Source organism: Nelusetta ayraudi, unplaced genomic scaffold, assembly GCF_046127955.1.
Source record: "Nelusetta ayraudi isolate G7.1 ecotype Tasmania unplaced genomic scaffold, CSIRO-AGI_Nayr_v1 ptg000017l, whole genome shotgun sequence".
Taxonomy (NCBI): domain Eukaryota; kingdom Metazoa; phylum Chordata; class Actinopteri; order Tetraodontiformes; family Monacanthidae; genus Nelusetta; species Nelusetta ayraudi.
The window spans coordinates 2,030,277-2,043,383 of record NW_027466067.1 but is presented as its reverse complement, the minus strand read 5'-3'; the positions used below and the strand labels follow the sequence as shown (position 1 = coordinate 2,043,383).

The 13,107-nt window shown below is 44.5% G+C and overlaps 1 protein-coding gene across 1 annotated transcript; it reads right to left on the bottom strand.

The window, feature by feature from the left end:
* Positions 1-6,996: 6,996 nt before the first annotated feature.
* On the bottom strand, positions 6,997-10,224 carry abraa (actin binding Rho activating protein a). Its single transcript, XM_076024653.1, has 2 exons — positions 9,160-10,224; positions 6,997-7,488 (listed from the first exon to the last, which is right to left on the bottom strand). Exons 1-2 carry the CDS (start codon positions 9,841-9,843, stop codon positions 7,051-7,053), a joined length of 1,122 nt encoding a protein of 373 aa, XP_075880768.1. The 5' UTR covers positions 9,844-10,224; the 3' UTR covers positions 6,997-7,050.
* Between the last annotated feature and the right edge of the window lie 2,883 nt (positions 10,225-13,107).

Sequence of the window (13,107 nt, the reverse complement as noted above, 5' to 3'; positions counted from 1 at the left end):
GCTGATAAATAAAGATGAACATATTAAAAGGAACTTCATTTCAAGGAATATAAAGTTATTCCATTGAAGTTATTCTTGGCACAGTGAGCCAAAGTCAACATGTTGAGGTTAGTTGATGTTAAAAATATAAGGGAGGCTCATTTGGGGTATTCGCTTGTTAGCTGGTAGCATGAGTGAGAATTACACATATAAATTAGCAAGACAACTTAATAAGACAAGAGTTGAGGTGCAACCTGGATTTGGAGAATCACCTGCATGTGTAGCAGTCCCTAGCAACATTTGGACATGAATTTTTTTTTTCCAATCTGAGAATTGCAAGAGACGATGTCTAATATCACAAGGCTGCGTTTAATACTTGCATGCACCAACGGACAGAAAATGAATACTTAACTAATACACACACAAACAATTTAGTGTGCCGTTGGAACGGGAAAAACAAAATAAATCACAAATGCAAAAAAAAAAGGGCTTTCCTGGTAGCAGCATCGCAGGGATCTTTATACTGTAGTTCCAGAAAAAATACGCTATTCTATAAAGCAATGATTTAATTTAAAAAATGTCAGTCATTGCAACTTTCACTTGTTTGTTGGAAAATTTAGTGTGTTAGGATTCTTTATTGTATTCTTACTCACACACACACACACACACACACACACACGATACCTATATTAAGGTTAATATCTGTTTGGTACGTTTAAAGGATTCCAAACCTTGTTGGTCGTGTCTGTTGGGAGATATCTTGGGAGAGATTTTGAAGAAGGCGTGAATGTGAACAATCAGCCAAAACCGGTTCAGATTGGTCAGATTTGTCTTTGACAATGTCATCATTTACAGCTCGTTAAAATGGTTTCAAGATGTTTTCTGATCAGGCAAATCTATGATTGGTTGTTTGAAATCGCGTCTCCTTCCTGATTTCCAAACATGCAATCATGCTGCTTCAATTACCTGGCAGGATGTATTTCTCTGAATGTTGACAAAACTCTAGCCGCTAAACACAAAAAGTTGCATTGTTGTTATTTGTTTATTTGTTTGTTTGTTTCTAAAGAATAATGTGACGCCCTGGAATCCCTTCACTGACTCCCCCTGCTGGCGGGACTCAGGGACCAGGAAAAGTGACCTCGGTGACAAAAACAAAAGTGAACATCTCAGCAGAAGACCAATGATGAGCTGCCAATAGGCAGAAGGCTCCAGGATGGAGTCCCGACCGCTTCGGAATCCTGGCAACCCCTGTTGACGCCCTGCGACACCAGTTGACCCCTTCCGACGCCCACTCAGCCCTTTCGAATCCTGCCAAGCCTTGCCGACGCTTGATCCTCACAGACCTCTGCTGACTCCCCCCAACCCCTTTAGAATCCTGTCGAGCCCTTGCCGATCTCTGCCGACCCCTGCCATCGCCCGCGGACACCCCCAGATGACTTTTGAAGGATGTTTAGTGGGTGAAATGAGAACTGGAAGGTCTTATGAATCATATGTGTAAGCAAATTATGCAGATTTTGCACGGTGTTTATTTTTTATTTATTTATTTATTCATTTTTAGGAAAGGCTGTCAAATGTAAATTATAACGCGTCAAAAACCCGGCAAGGGACCCGGGAAATAATCGGCACTGCTCCGATCGGCTTGCGATGGAATTGGGACACCCGCGAAAACATCACATTTTTTACCAGCTGCACGGGATGACGTTGAGCGTTCCGTTTGCTAAGTCATAATATCGCGCCAGTCGCTGCGTATATCATGTACTGATGCAAAGGCGCTTGATTACGTTCCATCAGCGCTCGAAAACTGTTCGTGGTCCTCTGGCTTTTCCACTCGCAGCTCGCGCATAAAATAGAAAATAGACCAGATGCCGGAACGATAGCTGCGCGGTGCGAGCCGGCCGCGGAGGTACGTGCCGCTTCAAGTCTGGCGTGAACGACACCATCGTTTCGCGGCTATTCACGGAACGATTCTACAGCCAAAAGTGCCATTACAAAGAACACTGGCCACCACCGGACTCCTTAATTCTGGCGCACTTTATCTACGCGATTTCAGCGCGATGACGTCAGCAGACATGCAGCAGTGAAAGCAGAGAGGGTGCAGTGTGCCGGCAGGGGTGACACCCCGCTGGTTTTGGTCAGTGGAACAGGAACTAAATGCCGATCGATTGCGTGTCATCCCCCGTTCAAAAAACACGGTGACAATGCCATAATTTTAGTGGAGAAGAGGCTTCTGACTGTTTTTGGTAAAAGCTGTCAAGTGTGCAATGAGTCAATGTATTTTTTCTTATTTGGACACAGGGTGTGTCTGGGAGCCCCTCCTCTATCCTCCCCCCTCCTCCTCGTCGTTAATCCCTGCAGACGCAGCCTGCACTTTGAGCTGAGAGAAAGACATTAGGCTACTGACTAGCAAGAGAAGAGGCTAACGTTAGCTCCGTTTTTGCAACCTGGAGAACAAACACTTCTAACTCCATTTATGCGTCTACATGCAAGATATCGGTATCATCTTTTAGCTAAAGGCTTCAGGAATCTAACTGTGTAACTTATACCGAGGTGTGAATAACGGTGTAGTCGTGGTAACTGAAAAAACGGACAGTACATTTTTACATTTGGGCGATTTTAATCAAATTGAAACATCTCACTTCCTGTTTGTCGTGCAAACAAAATAGAGCATACAGGATGTAGAGCTTGACGAGAGGAACGCTTGGGTTTTTGTTGCACAAATTTTACACGTTCCTGGGGGGCACTACAGCCATTTAAGTGTTTTTTTCACAGCTCTGTTTTCGAAACCTGGGAAACAAATGCTTCTAACTCGGCCATTTTTGCATCTCCCATAAAGATATTGGCATCATTGTTTAGCTGAGGTCTTCAGGAATCTAACTGTGTCAATTTGAGCAGTTCAGAATAATGGTGTAGGCGTGGCCAGTGAATGAGCGGACAGTCCGATTTCGGGGGGGTTTCAAACAAGTTGAAATATCTCACTTCCTGTTTGTCGCTCATCAATAATTAGAGCATGTAGGATGTAGAGGTTGAAGAGAGTAACGCGTGGGTTTTTGTTGCATGTCGATGCGACTTTCCGAGGGAGCGCTACGGCCATTTTTGTGTTTTTTTCACGTCTCAGCCTGTAGGTGGCGCTATGAAGAAGCTGCATGCTTGATTTTTTTTCAGCACAGGAAGATTTTCTTTTTGGTGCAAATCGAAGCATGTTAAGGGGGGCAAAATGGGGTAGACAGTCCCCATTTTCTCTAGGGAGCCGTGTTTGCGGGACTGAGCTGTCATGTTGGCCACGTGCCGCCCACCGATGTCTCCCCAATGCCCCCAACACCTGTCGATGACCGCCGACAATTGCTGCCGCCTGCCGATGACCCTTGAAACCTGCCGACGGCCCACAACACTTACCGACACGTCCCATCACCGGCCGACACTCGCTCATGACCCAGACACCTACTGGTGGCTGCCGACCCATTTCTGATGAAGAGTAGCATGAATCATAGAATATTGCTTTTTTGCAGAAGCTAAGATTCAACAAAATAAAGAATGTAAGCCAACAGCAGGATGCACAAAACAGACGAGTTAAGCTCACTTTGCATCTGTACATACAGTTAGGTATACTTTTCTTGTTTATTTAGATTAGCACTCTTTTTTGTCTTCGTGGTACAATACAGTTTGTTTTGGCATTTTTATTTAAATAAAATAGGTTTGGAAAATTTTGACCAGTGTGTTTGTCCATTCTTTTGTTATGGCTTAAGAGTTTGTTGAAGCAACATGAACCAACAATTATTGTCAATCTTGCAGGCCTTCATTCACTCTCATCAACCAGATAACAGCACTCACTGGCTGTTATTCTCATTAAGTGTCAGTTGTTTTTCACTTACATCCACAACATTAAGTCACACCTGGCAAAAACAGAAGGCAGGAAACTACTTTTTCTAATAGTGAATACAATCACAATCCTCACATAGTGAAATGAGTTAAAACAAGTATTAAAAAAAAATCTTGCTTATGTCATGTAATATTCCTTGAACAGTTTTTACCATGTATGTCTGCCACGTACTAAAATGGACCAGTTGAAAAGATGCGAGAGATGTCTTCCAGCGCAGAGTGCATCATTTCATATCCTCTGCTTTCAACAGGGTTTTCAAGCATCATCGCATAGACTTGAGGCTGACAAACTGTCAGCATTTACACAAAAGATGTGTAAACCTTCTGGGACGCTTCTGAAACGCGGCCGCTCTGTGCCTGGTGTGAGCCTGCTCATTGACTTTAGTGGCCGCGTTTCACTGTGTCGACGCGGACGCTCTGCTGACGCTCTGCAGACGCTTCTGGTGTAAAATAGGGGTAAGTCAACCATTAGTCTGTTGGACCCAATTCCAACCAGGCTTTTAAAGGAGGTTTCCCCATTGCTTAATTGTGTCATTCTTAGAATAATCAATCATTCTCTATCAACAGGTTTTGTCCCTCAAGCTTTCAAGGTGGCTGTAATCAAGCCTCTGATTAAAAAACCCAATTTGGACTCGAGTGCCCTTTCAAATTATAGGCCAATCTCGAACCTTCCGTTTCTCTCTAAGATTTTAGAAAAAGTTGTTGCCAGGCAGCTTATTGACTTCTTAAATGACAACAATCTACTTGAGGACTTTCAGTCAGGCTTCAGAGTTGGTCACAGCACTGAAACCTCACTGCTTAAAGTGAGTAATGATCTCTTGTGTGCATCTGACAGAGGTCTTCTCTCTGTTCTGGTCCTCCTAGACCTCAGTGCAGCATTTGATACAGTCGACCACATCATTCTTCTTAGGAGATTAGAAGATGCTATTGGCATCAAAGATCAAGCCTTAAACTGGTTTAGATCTTACTTGTCAGACCGTTTTCATTTTGTTCATGTTCATAATCATTCATCAGAATGTAGGAGGGTTAGTCATGGTGTCCCTCAAGGATCTGTACTCGGGCCACTCCTTTTTAACATTTACATGTCACCTCTTGGTGACATCATTTGAAAGCATTACATCAGTTTCCATTAGTATGCAGATGACACACAGTTGTACTTGTCTTTTAAGGCAAATGAGGCTCATCAGTTGGTTAAATTGGAATCTTGTCTTAGTGACGTCAAAACTTGGATGACACAGAATTTCCTGTTACTTAATACCAATAAAACTGAGGTCATTATATCGCGAGAGAGTAGGGACAGAGCCTTTGATGGACAGTGTGGTCTATTTGGTCCTACACCTAGTTCTACTGTGAGGAACCTTGGAGTCACTTTTGATCAGGACCTGACCTTTAATTCTCATATTCAGAATGTGGGGAAGTCAGCTTTCTTCCACTTAAGAAACATTGCCAAAATTTGAAGTTTTTTGTCCTTCAAAGACACGGAAAAAATAATCCATGCTTTTGTTACGTCTAGGCTGGATTACTGTAACTCGGTACTAGCAGGATGCCCAAATTCGTCCCTTAGGACATTACCGTTAATCCAAAACTCTGCTGCACGATTGTTAACCGGAACTAGAAGGAGGCAGCATATTACTCCAATCTTAGCTTCCTTGCATTGGCTGCCAGTCAAATTTAGAATTGAATTTAAGATTCTAGTTTTAACTTACAAAGCTCTTCATGCTCAGACTTCCATTTCACCTTTACACCAAATGTTATTGCAACATGTTGTGCACTACACAACTTCTGTAAAAATGAAAAAGAGACAGGTGGTGATAGGTAAGGGTACTATCATTGCACCCGTACCCTGTTTGCCCCCTTTGAGGTGCAAACAGAAGTGATTATATGGATACCAAACTCCACTCTGCAGTGTTGCTGATAAAACTAGGGCCTTAATTTGCCAGGAAAACAAAAGATTGTTCTAAAACATATATTTATTGTGACACATTTTCAAACAATGAACATTCTAAATATAAAAAGAAGTCAATGTATTGCACTTCTCCATTGGCACATAGTCAAAAGCATCACATATGCATCAGGCACAGCATCAGAACTTACACACAAGTCACAATATGTAAGGTCATGTTTTTAGTTTCAGTCTACAGTCAGGGAAGTATTTTAAGCTTACAACCAAAACAACATAAAAGTAAGGGTCAGCTTTTTCAATGCAATACTTCAGCACTTCCTCACTTCTCATCAGGAGAGATTGAATTAGAAGTTTAATGAAGCTGACGTGTTAAATTGCAGGTCAAGCTGCCTGATGAGTAGATTGACACGTGAAATGATTCTGACACAAACGACTGACCAAAATAATCAAACAAGTCTTTTGCATGGTTGGTGTCTGCAAAGCTTATGAGAAGAATAAGATGGCAATATTTTTTTAACCTCGAATGACAGATCCTGAGATAAGTCTCCAAGAAACCTGCAACACGTCCAACATTCAGCATAGCGAGCAGGACAACTATTTTGGTCGTTTACTCTCTGAGGGTTGCTTCACAACGGTCATTGGTTCAGCCGTTTAAACGTGTGTCAACATCTAATAACACAATTTGTGACTGGATGAGAGAATCAACATGTCTAACAAACGCCACTTTCAAAACAGTAATTAATTAGTTAGGTATTTGGGAAATAAGAGTATAAAACGTGCAACTATCACTTTGTGATGGTGCTGAAGTGATTTCCTGATGGATTTTTTTTTTTTTCTCCATGGATTCTAAAAACACGTTACGGCTCTTACCTGCTTAAAGCCGCTCTAGTTTGGACAGAAAGTCAACGGTTTCACCTGTAAAGTTTCTTTACACAGATTAAATGTCTAAAAGCATTTACAAGTATCAAATGTATGGAGGATAAGAACACAGAGCGTTGATGATGGAGCTCAAGGCAGCTTTTTATTGGAGGAGCTGCTTCTTTCAGCTGAAGCCTTGTTGTCCCTGGCACCTTAAATGTGGCCATACGCTGTTCAATATTCAGCCAATATGACACAAAAATATTACATTAAATCCAGCTTTTGGGTCTCATTTCAAGGGCCAGGTCGGGTTGTGGTACTATTTAGCCTGATGCACGGGTTTGATAGTCAGGTGTGAGTTTGAGTGTCCCCGGGTCGGGATGGATCTTGAAAAATCTGACCCGTGCAGGACTCTGGTGTGCAGTCCACTTCCCTCAGTCCAGCAGGGTGATGACCACGTGGTCATCCTGCCCCTTCCACAGCATCTCACCCTCAAAGTCCAGCATCTTGTGCTTACGGCAGCGCATCAGGATGCCCACTACCTTGTCTGAGATCTTCACGTAGCGGTCGAAGAGTCGGCCGAAGGTCACTGCCGTCCTTCCCTCCTTGTCCCTGTGGCCCATCTCCGTAATGATCCACACCATCTCCTCCATCTCTTGGTGTATGTGGCGCTGTGCCCGCTCGCCACGCTCCGCCGTCTTGGAGCCCTCCTTGGGGCGGCCATAGCCTGAGTCACCCTTGCGCAGTCGCTGGGCCATGGCATATTCGTGGTCAAAGTCCTCACTGAAGGGGTTGACCCGCTGGCCCTCCATGTGCTGCTCCGACCAGCTCTGCCAGCGGCTCTTGATGTCGCCCATTGTGGTGACCTTGATCTGGTGATAAGGGGATGAGTGACGGTCAACTTAACCACTGTATAAAAAAAAATCACATCACCTTGTTGTCTTATTGTTATGTTCAGGATTTTAGAGCCAGGAGGTTTGCTTTTGTCATCCTTCTTTAAAGGTTCAGTGTGTAATAATTAAAGATGTTGAGAGGAAACAGCACCATTGAGTGGTTGTAGTTTAGATTGCAGCGCTCTCTCACTCACCCCTCTCTCTCTTGGGTTTGCCAGTAAACTACGGTGGCCTGCGCACTCAAACCTGAATACCGCGTCCACCTTTTTCTCTTTCTTCGTTGGTTTATTTGAGGACGCTAACGTTCTCCCTTAAAATAAGGTGGTGCAAGATGGCAGCTACTTTGGAGCAAGACCCTAATTGCGTATTTTTAAATATGTATATATATATACATATATATATATATATATATATATATATATATATATGTATATATATATATATATGTATATATATATATATATATATATATACATATATATATATGTACATATATACATATATATATACGAACCGTTCTATGGGTAGGAAAACCAAATTACTTTTAATACCGTGAGTACAAACTTTTATAAATGTATTAATGGGCAGTATGTTAAGTTTTTACCAATTAAAACATCAGGCCAAATTTTACACACTGAACCATTAGATACGTCAGACTGCTAAATGTCTTTCTTGTGAGATGCGGTGAGCTGTGCATCAACCCGTCCTCCCTGTCATCTTTAAGGATTCCTAAACTCCTCCCCCTCCTTAAGTTACCCCCCTCCCCCTTCCAGCCCTCCCCCAGCTTCTGTAAACGATCCTGGTCTGGGAGCCAACAAGCAAACACATTGTTGGAATGGGGGAAAAAAATAAAAAAATAAAAAATATGTGCACAATCCGCGGGGGCTAATAATAGCCGGGTGGGGGACGACAGGGGATGGCGGGGGAGTGGTCGTGGTCTGTTCCCAACGTTTAAGAGTTTCAACCGTCAAAGTCTGTGCCTGCACCTTTTTTTGCCCCAAACCCTGTCATTCATCAAAATCATCTTCTTTCCCGACCCCCGCCCCCTGTGGTATATTCCTCCAGAGCTCGCCGAGGCCTTCAGACCAGTGTCACTGAATCTCACTGGAATGGGCCCAATGAAAAGCAAGTAACTCTGCCCGCGAGCCATGATTTGGACTTTTCAGTCTGTTGGGTTAAATTTTGTTGTTGTTGTTGTTGTTGTTGTTGTTGTCGTCGTCACTTTTTTCCAACACCATCATTTCCATGTGGAAAAAACATAAAATACTTCTTGTTGCTTTTCGCTACTTTTGCTTCAATTCTCATGTTGAAGACGGACCAGGAAGAATTTCCATTTTTCTTGTACTAATTCAACTAAATGTGGTCAGCAGAGAACTACCAACCCACTCCCCAAACTCCACCCCCACCCCATGGCCTGCTATTACCACACACACACACACACACACACACACCCGGTTCCTTCCTCTCCCTGGACGGATGTTTCCACCTGAAGGTCAGGCTGTTATGCTGCTGGACTACTTATATTACATATATTCCATTGCGGCTCTGGTTTTATGAGTTGGCTGCTGCTCTGTGATGGTCTTTGCCTTTTAAAGGAAGTGTATGTGTGTGCGTGTGTGTGTGTGTTGTCCTGGTGCTTGGCTTGTCTACCTTAGGCCTGTTGCTGCTGTGCCTCGTCGGCTTGACCTTGGCCTCGCCGCCGTCACTGAGGCTGCCGTCCTCTCCGAGGCCGCTGTCCTCCGTCTCCAGGCTGCTGGTCCGTGATTCCACCTTCTTCTCCTGCAGCATCTGCTTCCTCCCCTGGACCACCCCTCCTCCTCCGCCGTCTACGGCTGCGCTCTGCAGCGTCCTCATCTGGCGGCGTCGCGTGGGTGACTGCTTGCCCAGGAAGGGCATAACCTCCTGAGGCCCCGCCTCCATCCTATGCCGGATGGTGTTGAGCAGCTCCAGGCTACTGCGCTCGCTGGCCGTTGGCCGGATGCTCCTGCTCACGGCGCCTGCGCAGCGAATCCCGCTCCTGCCCTGGTCGTTGTCAGAGGTGGCAGTGGCGACCACGTGTGGCATGATGCTCAGCTTGGCCACGTGGCGTCGCGCTCCTCCATCCTCCTCCTGCTGCTGCTGCAGGTCCTGGACAGACGAGGGCGCCCAGCCACTCGGGAGGCTCTCCTGCTGATGGCTGTGTTGGGTGGCCCAGCCCTGCCAGCTCCTGGCCAGGTTGGCCACCAGGGCGGCGCACTGGATCTTGTGCGCCACTCGCTTGAATGTTGGCGGTGCCTCCTGATGAGAGGTGGTGGCAGTGGCAGTGCCGGTGGTGCTGACACCGCTGCTGCTCATGGTGACGGAAGACGAAGAACGGAAAAAAATTGTTCGAGATTCACGTCGAGATAAAATCACGACAATCTCGAATAACGACTTAAAAAGTCCAAACAAAAATGTTTTTGGTTCTTCAATCTTGTAATTTTTTTATCTAGGTTGGACAGACAAACAGACAGACTCCGCAGAGCCTCAGCCAGGCGGTGGGTCAGTGGTCGACAAGCAGCACCGACACTCACTGACTTTAATTCCCTAATGAAGAAGCTCCAGCTTAAATAGGCGGCAGTTGGACAGGAATGGGGGGTCGCACGGCTGCCACATGAGACGTGAAAGTCCTGCTGTCAACATTCCTGTTGCCGACACACACACACACACACACACACACACACACACACACACACACAGATACATGCGGTCAGAGTCATGGGTGGAACGTCTTCCAGTGGGATCCAGGAACAGCTGCTCCAGTGTTTTTAGCTCAGAGGTCTCTGCTCTTCTATATCAGCCTACTTACTATGCATGAGTTACCAGTGTGTGTGCGTGTTACTATATATATTGGTCTGCATGACTTGGGAAATGTTCCCTGCTTGGCCCGGTGACTAGCGTTTGGCTCAGCTGCTCCCAGCTGATGATCAGTCAAAGTATATCTGTAAACATGCAACTGTGAAGGCCAGCGGGAGTGTGTGTGTGTGTGTGTGTGTGCGTGTGTGTGTGTCCGATCTAATTCCAGTGTGCCTCTGTTGCTGTCTTTCCCCTGAAATCTCTCTCGAATCTTAGCTGCGAACTCCACTCTGACGGCTTTTCTCAACAAAAAAACAAAACAATGAAATTGCATTATTCAAAGTAAAAACACTCAACAATGTATGAATTCTGAATGTAAATGACAGAGGGAGAGTACACAAGGTGTGTAGGACTTTTTTTGCACAACAAAACTAGTTCTCAGCTGCGTTTAAGAATTCTTCATTAATTGACGCCATGTTTTTCTTTTTGTTTTGTTTTGATTCGCCCCCCTCCTCTACCTCCTTCCCACCTTTATCTTCTTTCCTTGGCCGTCCTCTTCACTTACACTCATTCCAGTGTATTAAGAGATTCAGCGAGTGATGGAGAGATTTACATTCATTCACCAGCAGTTATTAGCAGTATTAACTCAGGATTCTTTATTTTTCTTACAGGAATGATCCAAAAACATGAGCATGGGCAAAGTACGGCCCGGGGTCCCATATGCGGCAACCCTAACCCCAGACTTGGAAAAAATATATATATATCGTAATAGTAAGTCATGAAAATAGTTGTATTTCATCCTTTTTTTCCCATGCTTCAAGAGTCATTTCAGAGACCTAAATACCATGGGGCTTTAAAGACACACATTTTGTTGGAACTTTGCTTTGGTTCTTTTCTATGTTTTCTACATATCCCATGATATATTTTCCCCTCCTATGAAGTGGGTAACCCAAACACCCTGCTCCAGCTCCGCCCCCACCCCGTCCCCCCCCGTCACATTTTACAACCGATTGTGGCCCACCAGTCAAAAAGTTGGCCCAAAACTTGCTCTAAAAGGTTCCCAATTTTTTTTTTTTTGATCAGCTTTCATTCATGTGTCACATTTAAATTGGTTCTGATTGCAGCCGCCGTCCTCGCCCTCATCCTTGTCCTCGTTGAGGCCTCGCAGCATTTCCACCTTCAGAAAATGACTAACCTTTTTGTCAAAGTTGGACGAGGCAGCGGACTAAAATAAGCAGGTGGCTCAGATTTCTGGTGTGTGTGTGTGTGTGCGTGCGTGCACTCCAGCAGCAGCCTCACGTGCACACTACCACTATGTTCGGTGCGCAGATATAGCAGGTCTGGCTGGTTGGCGGCGCTGGTGGATGAAGGAGAAAAATAGTGGAGCGCTGTCTGAGAAGAAGAAGAAGAAGAAGAAGAAGAAGAAGAAGAAGACCCCGCAGTGACGCACTCACACACGCCCATGCCCAGGTGTCAAAGAAATGTAAACATTAGGCACTCACGGCTCCTACATTCCGGCCCCTAATTATGCTAAGCAATAATTACTGAACCAATAACATGTAGGAGACAACTGTGACAATCAGGCAGATAGCAACATCACAGTGAAAACATTATCGTTAAACCAGCAAACATTCAAGAATAGTCAGGTATGACATAGGTAGGTGTGAGCCCACATTCGTTACATATATAAATGTCCAAACCAATATCAACAGTCCATATCTCCAAATGGGTGAAGAGTTGAAGCAGTTCCTCATGGTTCCTCTGCCTCTTGAAGAAGACACACTTTAGTGATGGGTCTGTCCAGATAGTTGCTCTTAGCCTTAATCCCAATTTGACGCACAAGCCCTCCCTTGTCAGAAACTGCCTGCACAACCCTTCCTGTGAGCCACGAATTGCGATATCTCCTGGAACAAAGTTTTTTTCTGGTACTCTGCCACTTCTGCCGCTCTTGAAGTTGAGGCAAGTACTCCCTGACCCAGTGCTTCCAAAACAAGTTGGACATGTACTGTACTTGTCTCCAACGATGACGCACATACATGTCCTCCTTCTGAAACACTCCTGGTGGTTGATTCCAGTCCAGATCTGGAGGTCTGGTGCCGTGAGGCCCAAACACATTCAAATCTTTGAAACACTCCGTATGAGGTACATACCACACCCTGCCTTCACAGCGACCCAGATCATCGTCAGGCACCCTCTCAGCGTAGCCGTTAGAAGTAACATCATTCACAGAATTATTCAAATTTGCAATTTAGAAATAAAAAAAAAAGACAAAAAGACAAAAAAAAGTCTTACTTCACCAGACTGTTGTCAAACATCTGAATGATCTGCCATTACATTACAATACATTAAATGTTAAGTTTGTAATATTTGGAGATTTTGAAGAATAAACAGCAACATCAAGTGGTTACATTTTAGATTGCAGTGTCTTTCACTCGTTCTCCAACTCCCAAGTGTGTCCGTGAGCTATGCAAGCACAACTCTGGATACCTCATCCACTTTCTTCTTTATTGGTTAAGTTAAAGAAGCAAGTGTTCACCCTAATTATAAACGTGTTGTCAGACGAAATGGATTTTCCACACCAGGCTTCCTTAGAAATAAGGTTTTACCTATAGCGGTGGATCATGAGACCAAGCATAATCAGATGTTGTGATGTGATGAACCTGTGAACCTGAACTGAGCCAAGACCTTTGGAAAGCAATAGGTCACATTCTGTTAGGTCCCAGGGACAAGAAACATTGGGGTGGGACCTTCAAAACAAAGTGAAGATAAATTAAAGGGGACAGA